The following is an 18,240-nucleotide window of genomic DNA, read 5'->3' on the forward strand; positions in this document are numbered from 1 at the left end:
TTTATTACTTTTCGATTTGTCTAGCATTCCTCAAATTCCGTTTTGCCAAAATCCTCGCAATGTTTATAAATTTCAATCATAGAACTCTTGCATTCGAACAATAAATTCATCGAGCAAAGAAAAAACGAAGCTGGAAGAAGAAAAAATTAGATCGTAAAATCAAAACCAGGACAACGAGCCCTGTTTTTTTTTCAATTCGAAAACCTTGGCTCGCTTTTGAATTGTCATATATATTTGAAACCTGATACCGAATTCGACTGACTTACGGTTTATTTATTACAATTGATGAATCCAGTTACTGCAAGTGTCAAGTCATTATTGTTCGTCATTCGAATACCGTTGTGCTAAATTTTTTCTTCCTTCTCCTTTCTTACTTCTGTTCATAACTTTTTTTCCTCTCCAATCGTATTCGCCTATTCGCCACACGAGACCGTAAATCGTCATATTACACAAACCGGCGCCCTAGATCCCTTTGATATCGAATGACTGTTAAAAACCATGGAGAGTAGTCAGAAGGGAGAAGTTACGAAGGTCTGCTTTGCAAAGAAAGGGAAAAAAGGTGCACGAATTATGTATCAAATTTCATTCTTACATTCGTTCAACTTTTAAATTACAAAATCGTTTTCTTTTTACAAAAGAAAAAAGTTACTCGAATCATGTGCAGTTCGAGTTATATTTAAACGAATGTGAGTGACATAATTCAATATCAGATGATTATAATTGGAGATAATTAATCAATGAAATCCATTTTGTTTAGAATTATATTCCATCTCATCTTTGATACTTTAACCTAAGATCGTAAATAATTTTAAGGCCTGATATTCATGGCCGCAGAGAAAGTCGATGGAAACATTTTTTTTCTCAACGATTTAACAGCTAATTATTATAATAATATATTGACATTCCAAAGGCATGACGGGATAAAAAAAAGTCGGTAATTTCTTATTAATTTAATGGCATTAAATTTATTAGGCAAATTGAAATAAAATAATTATAATAATCAAATGGTTTAATAAATAGAAGAAAAGCAGATGAGCAAAGGAGGAATGATTTTTATACTTCTGTAAGTAAAATTTATACGACAAAAGTTCAAGTAAACTCTCGGCTGAAGATCTTTTACTGAAATATTTATCAATAAAGTCTGCAATTTCTTTTGAAGTTCAACTAAAGATTGAAAAATTCTGTGACTTGATACTCTTCGAAATGATCGGTTTTAAAAAATATTGTAAAACTGTCAAATATTGGGATAAAATTTTAGCCAAAGTAAAGTTTTGTCGACAAATTTTGTAACACCTATACTTCGAAAAAATCGACACTTTTTATTAATCAGACATTTTGCTATACAAAAATTTTTGCCATTTATAATTTTTATGATTTAACTTGTGAACAATTAAATACACGATTTCAAGTAAATCAGAGTTTGAAAAAAAAAAAAAAATAATAATTCTCACATAAATAATCGTAAATAACCGCGCCGTTTCTCTACAAAATAATTCGTTTTCTGATGGACCGAGATGGATGTTGGAATAAAACTGGCAACTTTGTGAACGAGATTTGAAGGCAGAATTTTCGTCGCTCGGATGAGTCGCACGTCGCGATTGTAACGGTTGCTGGTTCTCTAAACGCTGCGGGAATGACGAGGTGGACGACATTGAAGTCACGGAAACTCGGAGATTCTCAAAGTTTCTCGTCTCGGGAATACTAAAACCGCTGTCTAAAAATTTTAAAGAAAGTCTGAAAAAGGATTTTCAAATATGACTTCACGGCTGCTGATCCCGGGCGCTTAAAACCGACGAGACATTTGCAAGTCATGCATCATCCATCGATGAATACGGAATTAAATCTGCAATCGCGATTGAGAAACACTGAGAATGAGCCGTAATACGAGTCTGTGACAAATGGTGAAGACGCGATATTGAGTACGGATGAATAAATTAGAATATTAAAAATCTCTAAAAATTTATTCAATTTTCAAGAGGTACTTGTGAATTCAAATTTCGGATATGATTTGGGTTTTGTATTACAAAGTTCATACGAAGAAATGAGCGCAGGGAGGGAAAAATGAAGACTAGTAAATACGTTTTGGATAATTTAATTAGCAGAAAATATTTCGGTACAGACACTTTTTCACAACGGTTTATTTAATTTTTCTTTTCTATATATTCACCTTCTTTCACCGCATTCTGCGAGTGTTTCGAGTCTCTCGATTACACGCATGTACGAACACACTTACGACTAGAAATTGTAAATGAATTGCTTGATTCTACGTACATTCCATATTTGTCTTTTTACCGTAGTACAAACAACACCGCCTTCCTTCACTTGCCGTCACTTTTTAAAATTAGCATCTAGAATTTATGTACTTACAATTAGCTTGAGTTATAGTCGTATATAGGCCATTTTACACGCAAACGTCAAAGGCTGCGACGAATGTCAAATCACTGCAGAGTTGTAACACTTCTCAAAATCTGAAAGAAAAATAAATCTTCAAATTTTTTCTAAATCTCGGGCAATAAATTTATGCAGAATAAAAATGAATTTGCATTAAAATCATCACACTTAACAAGTAAGCCGCTTAACTTAGCGCTGAGTTAACAAGCTAAGTTAAGTTAGTGTTTATTAATTTCTTCCTAATTTTACGTGACAATTAAAATGGAATCCTACATTTGCAATTTACTAAATCATATCTCAACAAGTCTGGGATTATTTATCCTCGATTATTATTAATGGAATTCAATGATCTCATTTGCATTTCAAACTAGCATATCGTGCTGGTTAATTAATTAGTCTCATTAGAATAATGACTCTTATGCACGTTCATCGCGATTATGAAATTTTTCACCACTTCCGAAGACCCATCATAAACTTCGCTGTGAAAATTTCATCTCCTTTCTCTCATTGATTTGTGCGTTTCTTTCTCTTACATGCAATTCGTAGCGAGTAATTTCGGCCATTTAGACCACGCGTGACAAATTTCTTTCGCTTCTCGAAGAAAAGGAATTAATGACCATTTCTATCCCAGAATTGCGCAAGATCGTGACGGATCTATTGGTTCCAATTCATGATCAAAGATTTTTTTTTAGCACTATTAATTGTTTTGGTTAATTAACACATTGTTCGAACGGTTATTCCGTTAGATATTTTGCTATATAACAATAGCTCTGGTGTATGAACAGATCAGCAATAACAAAGTGAGATTTCCTGATGAAGAAAAAAAAAAAAACAAAGGAATTCGAGCATTGAACATTCCTGTAAACAAAAAATGCGTTGATCAAAAATAACGTATGAGGTTTCAAAACCATCGTATTGATGTGCACTTTCAAATGCAACGTGGCCTTTTCAAGAATTTCATATGACGGATTCAATATGTCGGAAGCAGAATTAAAATTTGATCGATTCGCGTCAAAAAATTTTGCACAGGGGTTTTCGGCGTCGCTGATTACGAATCCAATATTGGAATTTGAAAATTCAATATGGCGTATCCAATATAGCGTAAAAAAAGTTGAAATTTGATCGCATCCGGTCAACAAATTTTACCCTGGGATTTTCGGGGGCTTCGGGGTAGGAAATAGTGGTTCACGAAGTCGCCACGATGGCGCTGATAAGCAATGAGGGAAACAATCTGATTGGCGCATTGTGGAACTTTTGCTGCAGCAACGCCATCTTAATTTCCCTCCAATTTACGGACGCTTTCTATGCACGGAGACGGTCCTCCTAACCTCTAACATCCATAACAACTTGTTTCGTATTTTTTTTTTTTTTCAAACATGACTGTGCAGCTGCACGTTTAATCACCCATTTCCCGATCCTCCAGCCTCGGTCCAGTTTGGTCAAGCTTCTGTGCTGCAACTCCGTAACTAATCTCCATACTCTGTAGATCCAGTTACCTGTGATACAATCCGGCTTTACCAGTTATTTGAGATAGCTGTAATATCGTAACGAACCCGCAGTTATCATGCTGCAATCGTATTCTTACGGCGCCCCATCTGTTTCGCGGAATACCTGTGGATAATGCATACTTCAGAATATTACGTATACATGTATGTATAGGGCATTCCACGTCTATGTGACTAGGGCCCGACCCACACCCGCTTGGATTTGGTCCGCGATTTTTTATATTGTTGTTCCAACTCTAAAAAGTACTCTGATTTTTTTTCACATTTTTCCTACCCTCTCCGGCACCCCCAGAGCACCTTGAGTGACGATATTTTTACAATGGTTTCGAGATTTTTGAAAATTATGAAAATAATTATGTAAATTCTGTGGCCAGAACCGAAAATATTCAAACTAAAATTGAAGTCGGCAGGCAGAACGATAATTTTTTATAAATTTTCTTATTTAATTATTACATTTTTTTTAGTTATTTTGTTTTTCCAATTTCGAATTTCAATTAACATTTACAGATTTTTGTTCTGCTAGGGAACCCTGAAAAAGTCGACATGGCTAAAAAAAAAATATCCAATGAGTTAACAAAAATTAATAAAAAATTACCGTTTCGTCTGCTCACTTCCCAAATCCAAGAGAGTGAATGACAGACCCTAATGGAATTGACGTGGAATGCCCCACATATATACACTGCGCACGGAGCTGAATTCCGAAAAGTCGATAATTAGCAATCAACTTAGTCGTGTGATTTTTATCTCAGAAATTGTCTTGCTGCAATTATGCGTAACGAATGTTATTTCGGTGTTGTAGAAAAATTTGCAGAAATTCATGTATTTTTACTTTATTTCATTTATGTATCAAACACTAATTAATCGAGATCTTTTTCGAATAACTTGATCCTCTTCATTGATTATAATGTTGCTATTAGCTGGAAATCTTGACCATTATTTTCATGAATGAAAAATAAATTTGTAAAGTGTAATGCAGAGAAGAATAATCAAACAATTAAACTCTTGAAAGTAAACATCAATCGAAAAATGTAAGTTTCTTTTTTCAGAATGAATCGCTGGCCACCCAGTAACGTAAAACATCTACAAACTCAAATATTTGGAATAAATTTTTTTACCGGACAAAAGTTTTGAAAATTTAAACAAAAAAAGAAAATAAAATTGAACGTGATCGCCGGAAGGATAGATCATATCAATTATCAAGGATGATCAGCGGTGTGAAATTACGTCGAAAGGTGTAATTGTAATAATTTCCTCAAAAAGTCTACATTCACTCGCTTATAGTCGTTATTATGTGGGCAGAATCGTAAACCGTGAAATTGGCGTAACCTTCACGGCAATTCCATGCACGAAGTTGCACGATACTTTTCAATTTTACCCGGCGTGGGAACTTGCAAATTTAATGCGACGTTTGCACGGACACTGCGAATTAATTGGCGTCTTGATTTCATTTTTTTTTAATCGTGTGTGGGTTTTTTTTTTTTGCTTTTTTTTTTTTTTATATCACAGTATACATCGGCATTTTTCAACTCGTTCTGTTTCTCCTTCTCTTCGGCATTCTTGTTTCCAGTAATTCAAAAACACGAGATGTACGTTTAGAATGCGAAAGTGAGATAAATGTGGTTAAATTATACGTTGAGTTATTATTAAAATAAATGTAATATTCTGTAAATTGTATATACTTAAATTGTTATATTCTCTTGCAATATGTATACGTATAATTGTAGGAATTTATTATACGTTATATTAATTACGAAATCACCGTGACTTAATGAACACTTAATGAAAACAGAAGACATATCCGTGAACTTATTACATGTAACAAAACTGCGGTCGGTAATTATTACTCATCTCGAGATTTTAAATTTTCTATGTCACTTTGGAATCCGGTGAAAAAAGAACTTCATTTTTGTCAATAGATTTGAAAAAAAAAAAAACTACAAACTTCGGATCAAACATCGATTATAAGTTTAATAAAATAAATTAAATTGTTTCTTATTGTGTTATGTATATGTGTATTTTCTTTTTTTTCTGAGAGTATTATATATTTTCACAAAAACGTGAAAATGAAATTTTCTTCGAGACGGTTTCTCTCGGGGAAATAAAATCGCGGTCAAAGTCCTTGGCTCTGGTTTTCTTTTCCTATCTTACTTACGTATCTGAGGGTGAATCGGGCTCAGGTATTTAAACAAACAACGCGTAATGGTCTTGACGACGGGACAGTGAGTCACGCGGATTGAACAAGACGGTTTTCAACTCTGGCGGAAACAGGTCACTTGTAAAAATTGTTCTTTTAAAATAGCCGCGTTCATGCATATATTCTCTGCGCGTATTGTAGTGTGGACATCGCTTCACGTAATTAAAAATAAACCACTTCGAAGTCGTTACATTTGTATAAGTGTAACGCGGTAGGAGCGAATGATTGCAGCGTGATGCCCCGGTTTTTCAACGCCCTCGGCACACATATTAAATTGTTAGAACGTTACGCAATATCAACGATATTACATTATTTTCTTACCGCGATTTGAATGTTCTCGTCTCATTGTCGTTCCGACAATTTCATGAGAATCAGCGTTCAATTCTCTTGCAATTCGTTATTATATTTATAGTTAGAACTGGCGATTGAATTGATGTGAATTCGCGAAACGAAACGGAAAAGAGTTAATCATTTTGAGAAGACCGATGAAACTAATTCAATTCATTGAATTCTCAAATCACGAGAATCGGCGAGACAAAAAATATTCTTCTCTAATCAATCGAACTCTCGAGCGCAAATCTTCCGGGACTTCATAAAATCAAAGTATAACCATTGGCTGAAGTAAATCGATTGGAAAAGTGTTATGGAATTAAATGAATGGAGTAATCGTATAATTAAGAACAAAATTTTTCCTCCTTATTGCAGAACCAGCGAGCTCATCGCCCTGATCGCGTTGTCGAGTACGCTGTTCCTGTTTCTTCACACGAGAGATCTTCACTCTCGTTTGAGGGAGATGGAAGTCCGACTTCAGCCAGGAGACGAGGAAGGATTATCCGCGAGTCAATTATCCTCTGGTGAGTGTTTCGTTACGTTATACTTTTTTACACAGTATTCTCGACATGTTCTTGGGTTTTGTAACGGACTTTGAAAGTACAAAGGACGGTTTTGTTTTTAAAGTCCGTGCATGTGAAATAAAGCTACAACAAAATGAAATTACTGAAGCTAGTTTTGTGAGCTTGAGGAATAAGTGGCAAGGTAAGCGGTCCTTATAAGTTTTAGAGTTTAACGAATAACTTTGAAATTATGGATTGGACTTTATTTGAACGGTATACCGATCATTATGGAAGTTCAATTTAAAAGAGTCGAAAAAATGCAATATAATTTGCTCCGATAATCGATGTTCATATACTGTCATATGGAAACTAGTTTTTGATGCAAGTTTATGCAAGATATTTTCTACTCGTTTCTCACTGATAAATTTCATCCTGAAGCAAATAGTGATACTCTTTAGAGTTCAAATAACCAGAAATATAGTGGAAAATTAAATCCCTGCGAGATATCAATTTTGGGGATAACTTTCGTATAGTAAAAAAAGCACTACAATTTAAAAAGTTTTTTCGGTACCAAGAAAAGACGGTAAGACAATGACAAAATGAGATAAGACATGAAAAAGAATTGGTATCATATAAACGAGACTTCGAAACAAGAATGAAAATAGCGGTACTGAGTGTAACCGTGAAGTTCACGGCGTCCATTTCCACTCATCGCTTACTCAGTCGAGAGATTGAAGGTCAGACGTGGATCTCGGAGTTTGAGAGCAAAGAATTACGGTACGAAAAGACGGAAAATTGCAGGAACGACCGGAATTGAAGCAGTAAAGCCACGGAGAACAGCTAGGCGGAATAGTGGAATTCGACTTGAGAGTAAATCGAGTCGGGCGAATCCTGGAATTCATCCAACGAAAGCCGTGCTGCCGAAGGCGCGACTAACGGTCCTACGAATGTTCATTTGCATGCGAACGAGATCCTTGCTAATTAGTTGCGCCGCTACAATTTATCAGCATTCGCGTTACGAATACCTTCCGATTACCGTTCCACCCACCTATTTGTAACGCCTCTCTCACTCCGGAGCTTCGGTGGGCCCTGATATCATCTTTCACGTACCCCACGTTGACGTTATTTGATCAGTATTCAAGTTTATCAATCTGTGCAAATTCGCCACCGGATGCTCGATAGAGGAGGAACTTGTCGTCAATGGTCTCCAAGTTCGAGTAACCGGATGTTGCCAGACATCGTAGTACGATGGTTAATGCCGACGTGAAACAATGGAAATTTTACCTTTCTTTGGTCTCTCGTCGTTGATCATTTATCAGACATTAATGATAAGTTATATGCACTGATTCCATGTCAGGGACTGATTTTAAGTAACCGTTATCATCACTCGCAATTGATTAGTAATTGATTCTGATGGATTGATTGCTTACCGACTGTCATTTGTCATTTAGGGTGCGTCGTTAGTTCTTCATTCGTGAATTGTAAAAAGGACGCGACGTTCAATATACGCGAGTCAGGAAATGGACAAGCTTTTAAAGTTCGTCGTATTCACCGTTGGCTAAATAGAAACATTAAAAAATGAATACGTCAAATTAATGCTGCTTCCATCAAAGTCCATTTCAGGCACGCGCCTTTCTCGACGAGAAACTCAACTTCGCGCCGTGACTCGTCGAAACGTTGAAGATGTAGCCTGGAACCCAATCCTCGTATTTCGGAACTAAGCAAGACATCAATCCGCCCATTAGGCGCATGATCGTTGTCGAAACGAACCGCTTCGCGAGACACGCGTGTGCGTGCTCTTTCCGCATCGGAGGCAATCATCGCTTCGCCAACTGGTTGCAACGACTTTCGTGGCGTTGCTCGTTCGTCGCAATTGAGGCACGCTTACTGAAACGCTGATTTTCACGGTGGAAGTTTTCTCGAGTTTTGCACGAATATCCACGAGCAGATCGTGAATCTCAGAACGAGGAAAAACTTGTAGGAAACATCAACCGACGAGCATCGATGCTGGAACTGGTGTGTTCCACTTGCAACGGCGGCTGTAGGTCAGTCGGTGTCTGCTTATAATTGCGGGAGTTGCTCTGCCTCGGGGAATCTGCGGAGGTTTCGCCCAATTCGATCGACTCGCCGGTCAATTTCATCGCCGTGAATCGGCACGTCGCGTACCCTGAACGCAAACGCAGCTTCAGGCAAGACGGACGCGAGGTGACGATCCGTGCAATTTGACGCTTTCGATTAATCTTCCTGAAGTCTCCGAAGACTAAGCCGTTCGGCAGAGCGCAAATGTTGATCATAAGAAGAGAGTGAAATGTCGGGATGTCTGATTTCGCTTCATGATACTCGATGTTTACGATTCCCAGTCTTCATCTTACAAGTCAGAATGCTCTCAGCCCTTTCACAACGTGTTGAATTATCAGTGCTTTGACTACAAATATACATAAACGAGCGAAGGTGTATATGAGGTGTTTTTTTGATCACGTTGATTTACATTTAAAGTGAAACCTCCAGCCTCTCCTTTAACATTAGCATTACATACGAATTATTTATCGCCAAAGATGAATCGTAAAAGTTCCTAACGCATCAACGACTTTCTCATTCGAATTTATCCCTATACTACATCCAACTGGCTGTGAAACGAATATAATAATGTGAGGAACGTGGCATCGGTTCAGAATAAATCTCCGCAAGTATGTGATATATCATTAAAATATTAACAGCAGATGGGTCAGTGTCTCGGAATTTATTCGATTCCTACTTCTCGACCTACCGAAACAGAAAAGACTCTGTAAAAGTACTTTCTTATTCCGTCAGTATAAATTGCATCAGTCTACCATGGAATTGCTTGGCTTTTATAAATAAATTTCACAATATATAGAGCGCATAGGTAATTCAAAAATATCAGATTGGACTAGTCCGCAATATTTACTCACGTGCAATCGAGCGTGAATACTTAAATACTTAAATCTCGATCTTGACCGCGAGTGCAGACAGCGATGATCATCGGTGGTCTTTTGAGGCCACCTACATCTGTAGATTATGCACAATCCTGTTTACCACAAGATGAAGTAATCAGAGTCTAAGCTTTAACTGTTACTTACACTTACGTGGGATGAAAAGGTCGTCGTCCCGCCTTTCAGACCGTTATCTGTTTCTTTTCGTATCAATTTTGGTTCTTGCTCCTTTTTTCAATAAGCGCTATTCAAGTCCATTTAGTTATTCTTTCAACGAACAAAGCGGGAGATTTCATATTAAAATATCTCGAACGGATCCGCCAGCTGCAACCTTTCACTCGTGACGGAAGAATATCAACAAGGAGAAAAATAAAACCGAGAAGTGCTCGACTTTAAAACGGATTGCTTCTTTCCAGCCTCCGCCTCGAGATCCTCGATTGTTATTTCAACGATTTTCGCAGCTTTTCTATTCCTTAGCTGAATACGAAAAATGAATCGACCCAAACCCAGATCCAAATCATTCCGATCTAATTCTAATTGATTTTGATCGGTAAGCTTTTCATACAACCGTAGAAGTTTCTTTTAATGCTTCGAATTCAGGGTATAGAATCGAAACTCTGATCTCGTGAGAGATTAATGACAACAAAGTTTAATTCAGTTAGAATCATACCAGCACGTTGACCTTGCCTCAAAACCCATGATCTGATCTATCTCACGCATTTTTTCATTCAAATTCTTCTTGAATGCAAAATAGGCGTTCCTTACGACCCAGAACTTGTACCGTTTCCGATCTCTCTGAAGACTTCTGAGAGGTCTTTTTCCTATTGTTCAGGGATTGCTTTACGTTTCTCAGTACCTAATCGTGAGAATCAGCTGCAGGATCCTGTAGCTCATCCACTATTATCCTGATCACAATGCATTTTTTCTCTTCCCTTTATTTTATATAATTTCTCTACGTTACGCACTTCTAAATCTCATTTTCCGGCACAATGAAGTCAGAGGCTCGATGTCAGACAAATCACAGCTCGTCCCTAACTTCGGTAATTGTGAAATTTTTCGTTGACTGGATCAGACAGTCTATTGTGATTTCAATGGTTGATTCCAAGGCGAATAAAATTGGAACAAACTTGTCGAACAATCCATGTTACCCATAACAATTGAAATACCGTATTCCGAAAGTTCCTTTGTTACTTTCTAAGCAATCTTCTTCTTTATATAGCCGCCACGCCATCCGCTCAATAAAAGACTTCGCATTCCCATGATAAAAGGTAACATATTCACGGATGTAACGGTGTGATGTTAAAATCTCGCGGTATTATTTGCATGCCTCATGACCAATTGTTCCACGGCAAGGTTTGCTATATTCCAAGGTCGGATTCGTCTCAATTCAAATCCACGACATTTCGCGTATCTCGTATTTAATCCCACAATAAATGCCCGACGGGTTGAGTAAACAATACCAAAAAATTGCCATGCATACAAACACGGGTCTTAAATTGATGTTTGGTGTATTTCACACATGCAGGAAGTATTATTTCACACCAGACGTAATTTCTTTTTTTCTTTTTTCTTTTTTTTTTAGGTTGATGTTGTTAAAAAAGATTGGATATTCTTTTAATTTTTATAATTCACGTTTCACGTGCACGCTGCTCATCAACTTCGTTAATTAACTCCAAACGTCCGGCTGTTAACGACTTGAAGATGGATCGCGGTGAGGTAAAGAATTAAGTATTCAATTAGGCGCAACACGAGTTCTGTTACAATTGTAATATTAACTTTTAACGATGATTAGATGAGAATAGAGAAAACTGGACACAGCTGGTTAACGTGCTAAAAAGAAATCATCATTACTCGAAGTCTTTTCCCTAATTTAGACTTAGTCCAAATTCGCACAGATCATTACTTATCTCGATTTATGGTATACAAGAACGCTTACTTCTCGTAATTTATTGCAGATAGTTTACTTATTGTTTAAGTTATTCTAACGGTACTTATCCGTGATTTCATGAATCTTGATATTGGGATGTCGAATTTAAACGTTACAAGAATAAAAGTGATGAACTCTTTTTATCCCTTTCTTTTTGTAAACTTTCTTTATTCCGATGATTATGGCACTTCTAACATCCATTCGAATTCTCCTTCATTTATGTGCATATATGTTCATTGCCTAAATTGCAAGAATCCATTAAAACTGGTACAGCTAGTTGGTGCAGAAATAGGTGTGTTAAAATCCCGTTATATTATATTACATCCACGAAATCTCATCAAACTTTTTTATGGGACACGTGAAATTGATCATTTATATATTGTATATATGTATATATATATATATATATGTATATGTATCAACAATTCTTAATTGATTCACTCGAGTGTTTTTATCGACTGACCAAACTGTACTTCACATCCAGCTCACATTAATTTTACATTTAGTTTTTACTCTATTTTCAACCAAATGAATGTTGATTGGTTAAAAAAGATCTAGTCGCAAAATAAACATCGTTAAACCGCTAACAGATCGATTTTCGAAGTTGAGTAATTATGCATGTGAAAACAAACTTTAGTCATCGCACTGATAGCCAATGGATTCTGCGTTCTTGCAGAATTCCGCCTCTCATTCCTATTTCAAAAATAAAACCTTTCGAATTTCAATCATTGTGCAAAAAATAACTAAACACGACCGGATTGAATCGGTAAAAATTAAACAATTATTTCGTATTTTTTTGAAACGGTGTTCATGAAACCATTATTTCATAAATTTCGGTGTATAGTCTTAACAGCAAAAAAGTTTTTTTGATAATTTATAGTTTCATTCAGAATATTCGTCAATTTTAGGTAGAAATATTCACTTATCTGTCACTTATCATAAGAAATAAGTACTTGGTAAATAAGACAAAGGTAATAATTGATACTTTGTTCACATAAATAGACATTGTTTTGCATAGTTCATGATGGGAGTAAAAAACGAAGACCGATTGTAAGGAAAAATAATTGAGTACATCGATTAACCGACTTTGAAGAATAATAAATTATACTCGATTGATCGGGACAAGTAATCGATTACGAAGAGTGACTAAAAGTAATCGATTTAATCGAAAATCGATCATTTTTCATCGCTTTTAGTCACAACTAACCTAACCTAACCTAGACTAACTTAAGTTAACCTAAGCAAGGCCAACTTAAGTTAACCTAACCTAGGCTAACCGGTGTACCTCTACCGTATGTGGAGAAACGTACGTAATCGTCCACATTCTATGCATGTAGAAGATTACATACAGCTGGCGTAGAAAACGAGACATTGAACTTGACTAAATCAGCCTCCAGTGAGCGTGCCGAGTCATGCAAAAGTCCTACGAAATTACCTTCGAGGCTATAATCCCCCGCATCGTGAGGGTTAGGCCTGCAATCTCACGAGAACGGTGAAAGCGAATTGTTGTATGCACGAATAGCTCGGATTCTATCCCGACAGTCTACACCGAGGAATTCTCAGTACATATAATTTTTTCTATCCGTTTTTTTCTCCTAACCTCGAAACTGCCGATAATTTTTCGCTTCTACATCCATGAAGTGTGTTCAATTACGCATTCTCTGAACAAATCCACTACAGTGTTAGATAATACAGTTTTCAGTCCCTCAAACTAGACAGCATCCATATTCCGTTTTGTGCCAGCTTTATAGCACGATCGTCCTCCATTTTCTGGGTTTTTTTCTTTAGTTTTTCATCAAAATGTATACGCAGTTCAGAGAGAGAACATATACAACGTCTTATGAATTTCTGGTAAGAATTATTCTACAGAATCGCTAAATTTTCGTAAACATTTCAGTTTCAATGTTCTTTTTTTTATTTTTTAGTCAAAGACAATACACACAAGTGAAGAGAAGCAGATTTTACGACAATTTCGAAAATGACTTAAATAAACGTTTTCCATGCATCGTTTGGATTATAATATTTCACAAAGTGAGTCAAATTTCAAAATTTTACCACCACCAGATTCATTTTCTGTTTAAATCTATTGGAAAATGTCCTCATGACGTCAGCGCCTGGTTGTGAGCGCCATTTTATCACCCCATAACCTAAGTTTTTACTTTTAATGGAGGCAAATCGTAATTCTTGAGGTTCCAAATTACTCATGTAACAAAAATTAACGACGCATCGCAAATTGACAATACCAATACTACGAGATAAATAATCTGCTAATTTGGTCGAGGATGCCGATAAAGTCGCACATCTTTTCGCGAACGCGTCACGGTGAACTCTGTTTGCAAAAATTGACCAGTTGCCCCGTGTCTAACGGTTGTGTAACCTTTATTACGCCGTTCTTTGGTCCTTTTGCTTGTTTTCCTCTTCTTTCAAACGTCAAGAGTGCAGCAGGCTGCTCGCTGGCACTGGCAAAGCGAGATAATTATCGGCGTGGGTGCATCGACGGATCGAATAGTTAATGAAGGTGTTCCACAGACCGCAGCATCTCCGGCCTTACAAGGAGAGCTGCATGCTCTCCTTGCTTACCATCGTTCCAGTTTGACGCGATGATAATTGCTTCACTCCTTAACTGTGTCCATTTCAATCTAATAAAAAAAATGTAGACATAGTTTTTTGGGAGAGGTAAAAATGTAGAATTTTTATCATATATGATGAGAATAATAAAAAATTAAAAAATTAATTTTTTTTTTGATTTTGCAAAGTCAAAGCATAGACAAGTCGAAATGTGGGAAGGTAAAGTGTAGAAGACTAGAATCTAGACTCGTCAGAACTAAATGATATTCATGTTAATTTTTGAAATACTATAAAATAGATTTTCGTATTTTTGCAAGTTTAATATCATGACCATTCTATTTTCTAATCTTTCTACATTTTCACGACCTGTATAAGCTACGAATAGCAAATCTGGTATTTAATATATTCTTTCTTATCACGATCATTCATTGCGATAATAATTTGATGCAGGCGTAACAACAAATTGATTGAAGAGCATTATCTAACTGTAAAAAATACGGTCAACCGAACAAATAAATGTAATGTTGCAATAAGTAGAAAATTTACTATTGACAATTATAATCAGACACTAAATCGTTTCTTGTACAACATTTTTCTTTTTTTTTGTTATTACAACAGTATTTAAACCGTTATTGTAACAATATCACTAGGATTATCTAGTAACCATAACGAATGAAATTTTTCTCAGTACGGCGCTTGCATCCAGGTTTTATGCAGCTGCGTTATGGTATTATGCATAGCTGTAATTACCTTTGTTACTCCTGTAATCGGTGGGATGATCAAAACGACGGCCTCAATTCGGAACTGAGAGAAACGAGGCTGCAGCCTGGTTTCTGGTCTGAATACACGAGCAAATTCCATGTCGGGCGATCTGCAAATATATTGCAGAATTTTTTTTCCCTTAAACAACTCATCTTTGGTACAAATTTAGTATAATCTCAATTTGAGATAATCTAAATAATTCTAAATCCGAAATAAATAGTGCCTTCGCAAAGTTTATCAATCAGGTTTGTGGGTTGGGTTTCAGAGATGAATATCGAATTTTTAAAGAGAACGAAGATCACTCACAGTTATGTAAATATTTCGATTTTAAATCAAAACGTCGACAGCCAGCTTTCTAAAAAATGTATAAAACTTATTTACTTCACCTAAATTTGATGTAAACTTGAATGCACGTCGTAGGTTTGAAAAATTACAAGTATCTTATATATAGTCGTGATTAATGTCAGTGAAATACTCCTGCAACAGAGTGTTACTGAAATATTGCTTTGGTATGGTTACGACGTATTATTATTTTCAGAGAAATTATCTTCTCATCTGATGAAATAAACGATCGTTTCTCTACCTAGGTAGGAGAAATTTGTACAACATGTGAAATCGGTAGGAGTATTTTCAGAAAGAGGCAGATCAATTCAGAAATAATCGTGGTGAATGTAAAAGTATTTTTGTGGAGGCGTTTTAGCCATAACGGATAAAGGACGGAAGAAAGATAGGAAACTAGCGAAGTTTTTGATTCTGAATTAAGGAAGGGGAGGAAAAATTTGCCAACAAAAATTGTTTTACATCTTATTGAAATTGTTTTACATCTTATTTAATTTAAAAACAAGCAATATTCAAATATGGCAGAAAAATCTTTGGATTTTGATCTGTGAAAAATTAAAAAAATTAATGGAACAAAATAATTGATTAGTGTCATTTCCTTTAAGGGTTGTTTCTCCCGTTTCTTATTCTTTGTTGTTTTAACCTCCAGCGTTTGTCCGATTAAAAAACCGTGAAAATTTTTATCCCCCGCGTTTTCGAAATCACCGAAGAGCGTGACGTCCCTCAAAAAATTTGGTGCGAATAAGAAACGAGGTCTGTTGCTCCTTTCACAGTTTACGACCGCTTCGACACCGCGTGGAGAGTTAATTGACCCGAGGAAGAAACGAGCCTTGAATCTGAAGCTGCGCGTTACGCGTGTTACACGCAATCAGTGCTGCGTCGAAAGGCTCGCTCTCTTATTAGGCGAGCGAATTGTCGCAAAATGGATCACGACCTACTTCCGCTGAAAGTGATAAGCGAGTTTTCGATGCGTTCGGCTCAATTTCCTGGGCGGCGGTCGCTGACCGGAAGTCGACTTTGTTCGATCGCTGCACGCTGCAGGTACGTCGAACTTATCGGAATTCGTGAGAATAGTCATCGATGACTAAACCCGAGAAATGCGCGCCAGTCATCGTGAGAAATGAAGAATGCCATGAAAATCGCAGTGAATGAGATGAAGTAATTGAACGATTGACATACACACGTACAAAAACTGAGTATCAAAAATTTATATCTTCCAACTACAGGCGACGAGTTCAATTCTTCTTCTCTTCGGAAGATCCTGTAGTGCGGTTGATCAATGTCGCCAAAATTAATTTCCACCCTTTTCAATCAATTTATGTAATTCTAGAGAACGAAAAAATCACCACAAAAACTCAAGCTGCACAATGTATGCCCTTATCATTTTCAGGTCAATTCTCTTCTTTTTGTTCGACCCAAGAAAAAGATAAATTTTAGTGCCGATTTGTCCCAGATGCTCGAATATCGAATGAAATCATTTCCGGCCGATCAATAAACTCTGGATGAATTTTATTTCCACTTCACCGCAGTAATCGCTTCTCCAATAATTAACGATTAGATAAAATCTGAGTGAACCGTTGCGAACTTTGATACCGATTATCATCCGAACCGTTACTCCGACCGCAGATCGTATCGGATGGTTGGAAGGATGTTAATGGAAACTTTTACCACGATTTTTCGTTCTTCCTTTTTCATGTCCTGCCATCTGATTTGAAAATAGTATCCTCAAGTACCAGATGTTGAAGGGTGCAGTCGGCATAACCGATTGTTTTTACCTCATAATTTTTTCTCCCCAAAATCGAAAGTGTCAGCTTTTTCTTCCGGAGAATGAAACCCGTTTCCACACTAGTATTGAATCCTCATTTATACGTAAGCGATATTTCAAACGATTATAAATATTTCCAGAGATAATTGCGGTTCCCTATCCGCGCTAGACCTAGTTAGAAATGCTAATTTTAGGCAATTTATAACGATTGTACAAGCGATGAACGGCCAAGAAGTGAAATTTAGTCACGTAATCGGTACGCCAACTTGTCCCATGTCCAGCAGATTAATGCGATGCATATTTTCGACACCTGGGAGATTCGTCGATGATTCTCTCGCTGATAATGGTTACAAATTGTAACACCATTTAATTACCTGCTATGCAATTGAGCCATCGGAATGCTCGGAATATTTTAACAAGTCTTAATGCCAAGTATAAATCCGGCTTTTTCACATCAATCATTATTTATTCCTGCTCCGTCATTCAGCCACACGTCGTTTAGCTTGTGCAGTAAATTCACGAAAAATAGCATCTTGGTTCAAATCAATGGCTAGCGAACAGCAGTAAGAGGTCAGGGTTAAATTCCAATAGAGGCTGCGCCTACATCGCATGAAAGAAATCTACGCGTGGCATAAAATCGGGGCCTTGGTGTCCCATGCGGTGGGTTAACAGGCCAGAAGAGAGCTCTTCCCAGTTGACCACGACTTTCCCAAGTTCCGGGTCAGCGACTTCTTTCTGGATCGAACTCGACGCCGCCTCCTTTACTGGATCGATCATTATTCTTTAAAATCCAAGCAACATCCTGCGGAGAAAATGTAGGATGTAATTCATCCGACACCGCGATCCGTAATTTAAAACATTCTCACTGCGGATCTGATTATCGAGTTTCGGTATTCCTTGAGCTCCGTTTGCTCGAAAGAATTTTTAAACCCTGGGCGAAATCCAACCCAGCCTTCCGAAGAACGGGAATGGTTATCAAAAACGTCCCCGATTCCGTTTCCGCTT

General features: G+C 36.9%; 1 protein-coding gene across 3 annotated transcripts in view; it reads left to right on the plus strand.

Annotated features, from left to right (window-relative positions):
• The window catches only part of LOC124411510 (heparan sulfate 2-O-sulfotransferase pipe-like), a 49,098-nt gene that overhangs the window by 21,795 nt on the left and 9,063 nt on the right, over positions 1–18,240 (plus strand). For all 3 annotated transcript variants that reach the window (XM_046890660.1, XM_046890661.1, XM_046890659.1), the window contains exon 2: positions 6,796–6,944. In XM_046890660.1, coding sequence (XP_046746616.1) covers positions 6,796–6,944 — 149 coding nt within the window. The remainder of the gene's footprint in view (positions 1–6,795; positions 6,945–18,240) is intronic.

The sequence above is a fragment of the Diprion similis genome, chromosome 10 (genome assembly GCF_021155765.1).
Source record: "Diprion similis isolate iyDipSimi1 chromosome 10, iyDipSimi1.1, whole genome shotgun sequence".
Taxonomy (NCBI): domain Eukaryota; kingdom Metazoa; phylum Arthropoda; class Insecta; order Hymenoptera; family Diprionidae; genus Diprion; species Diprion similis.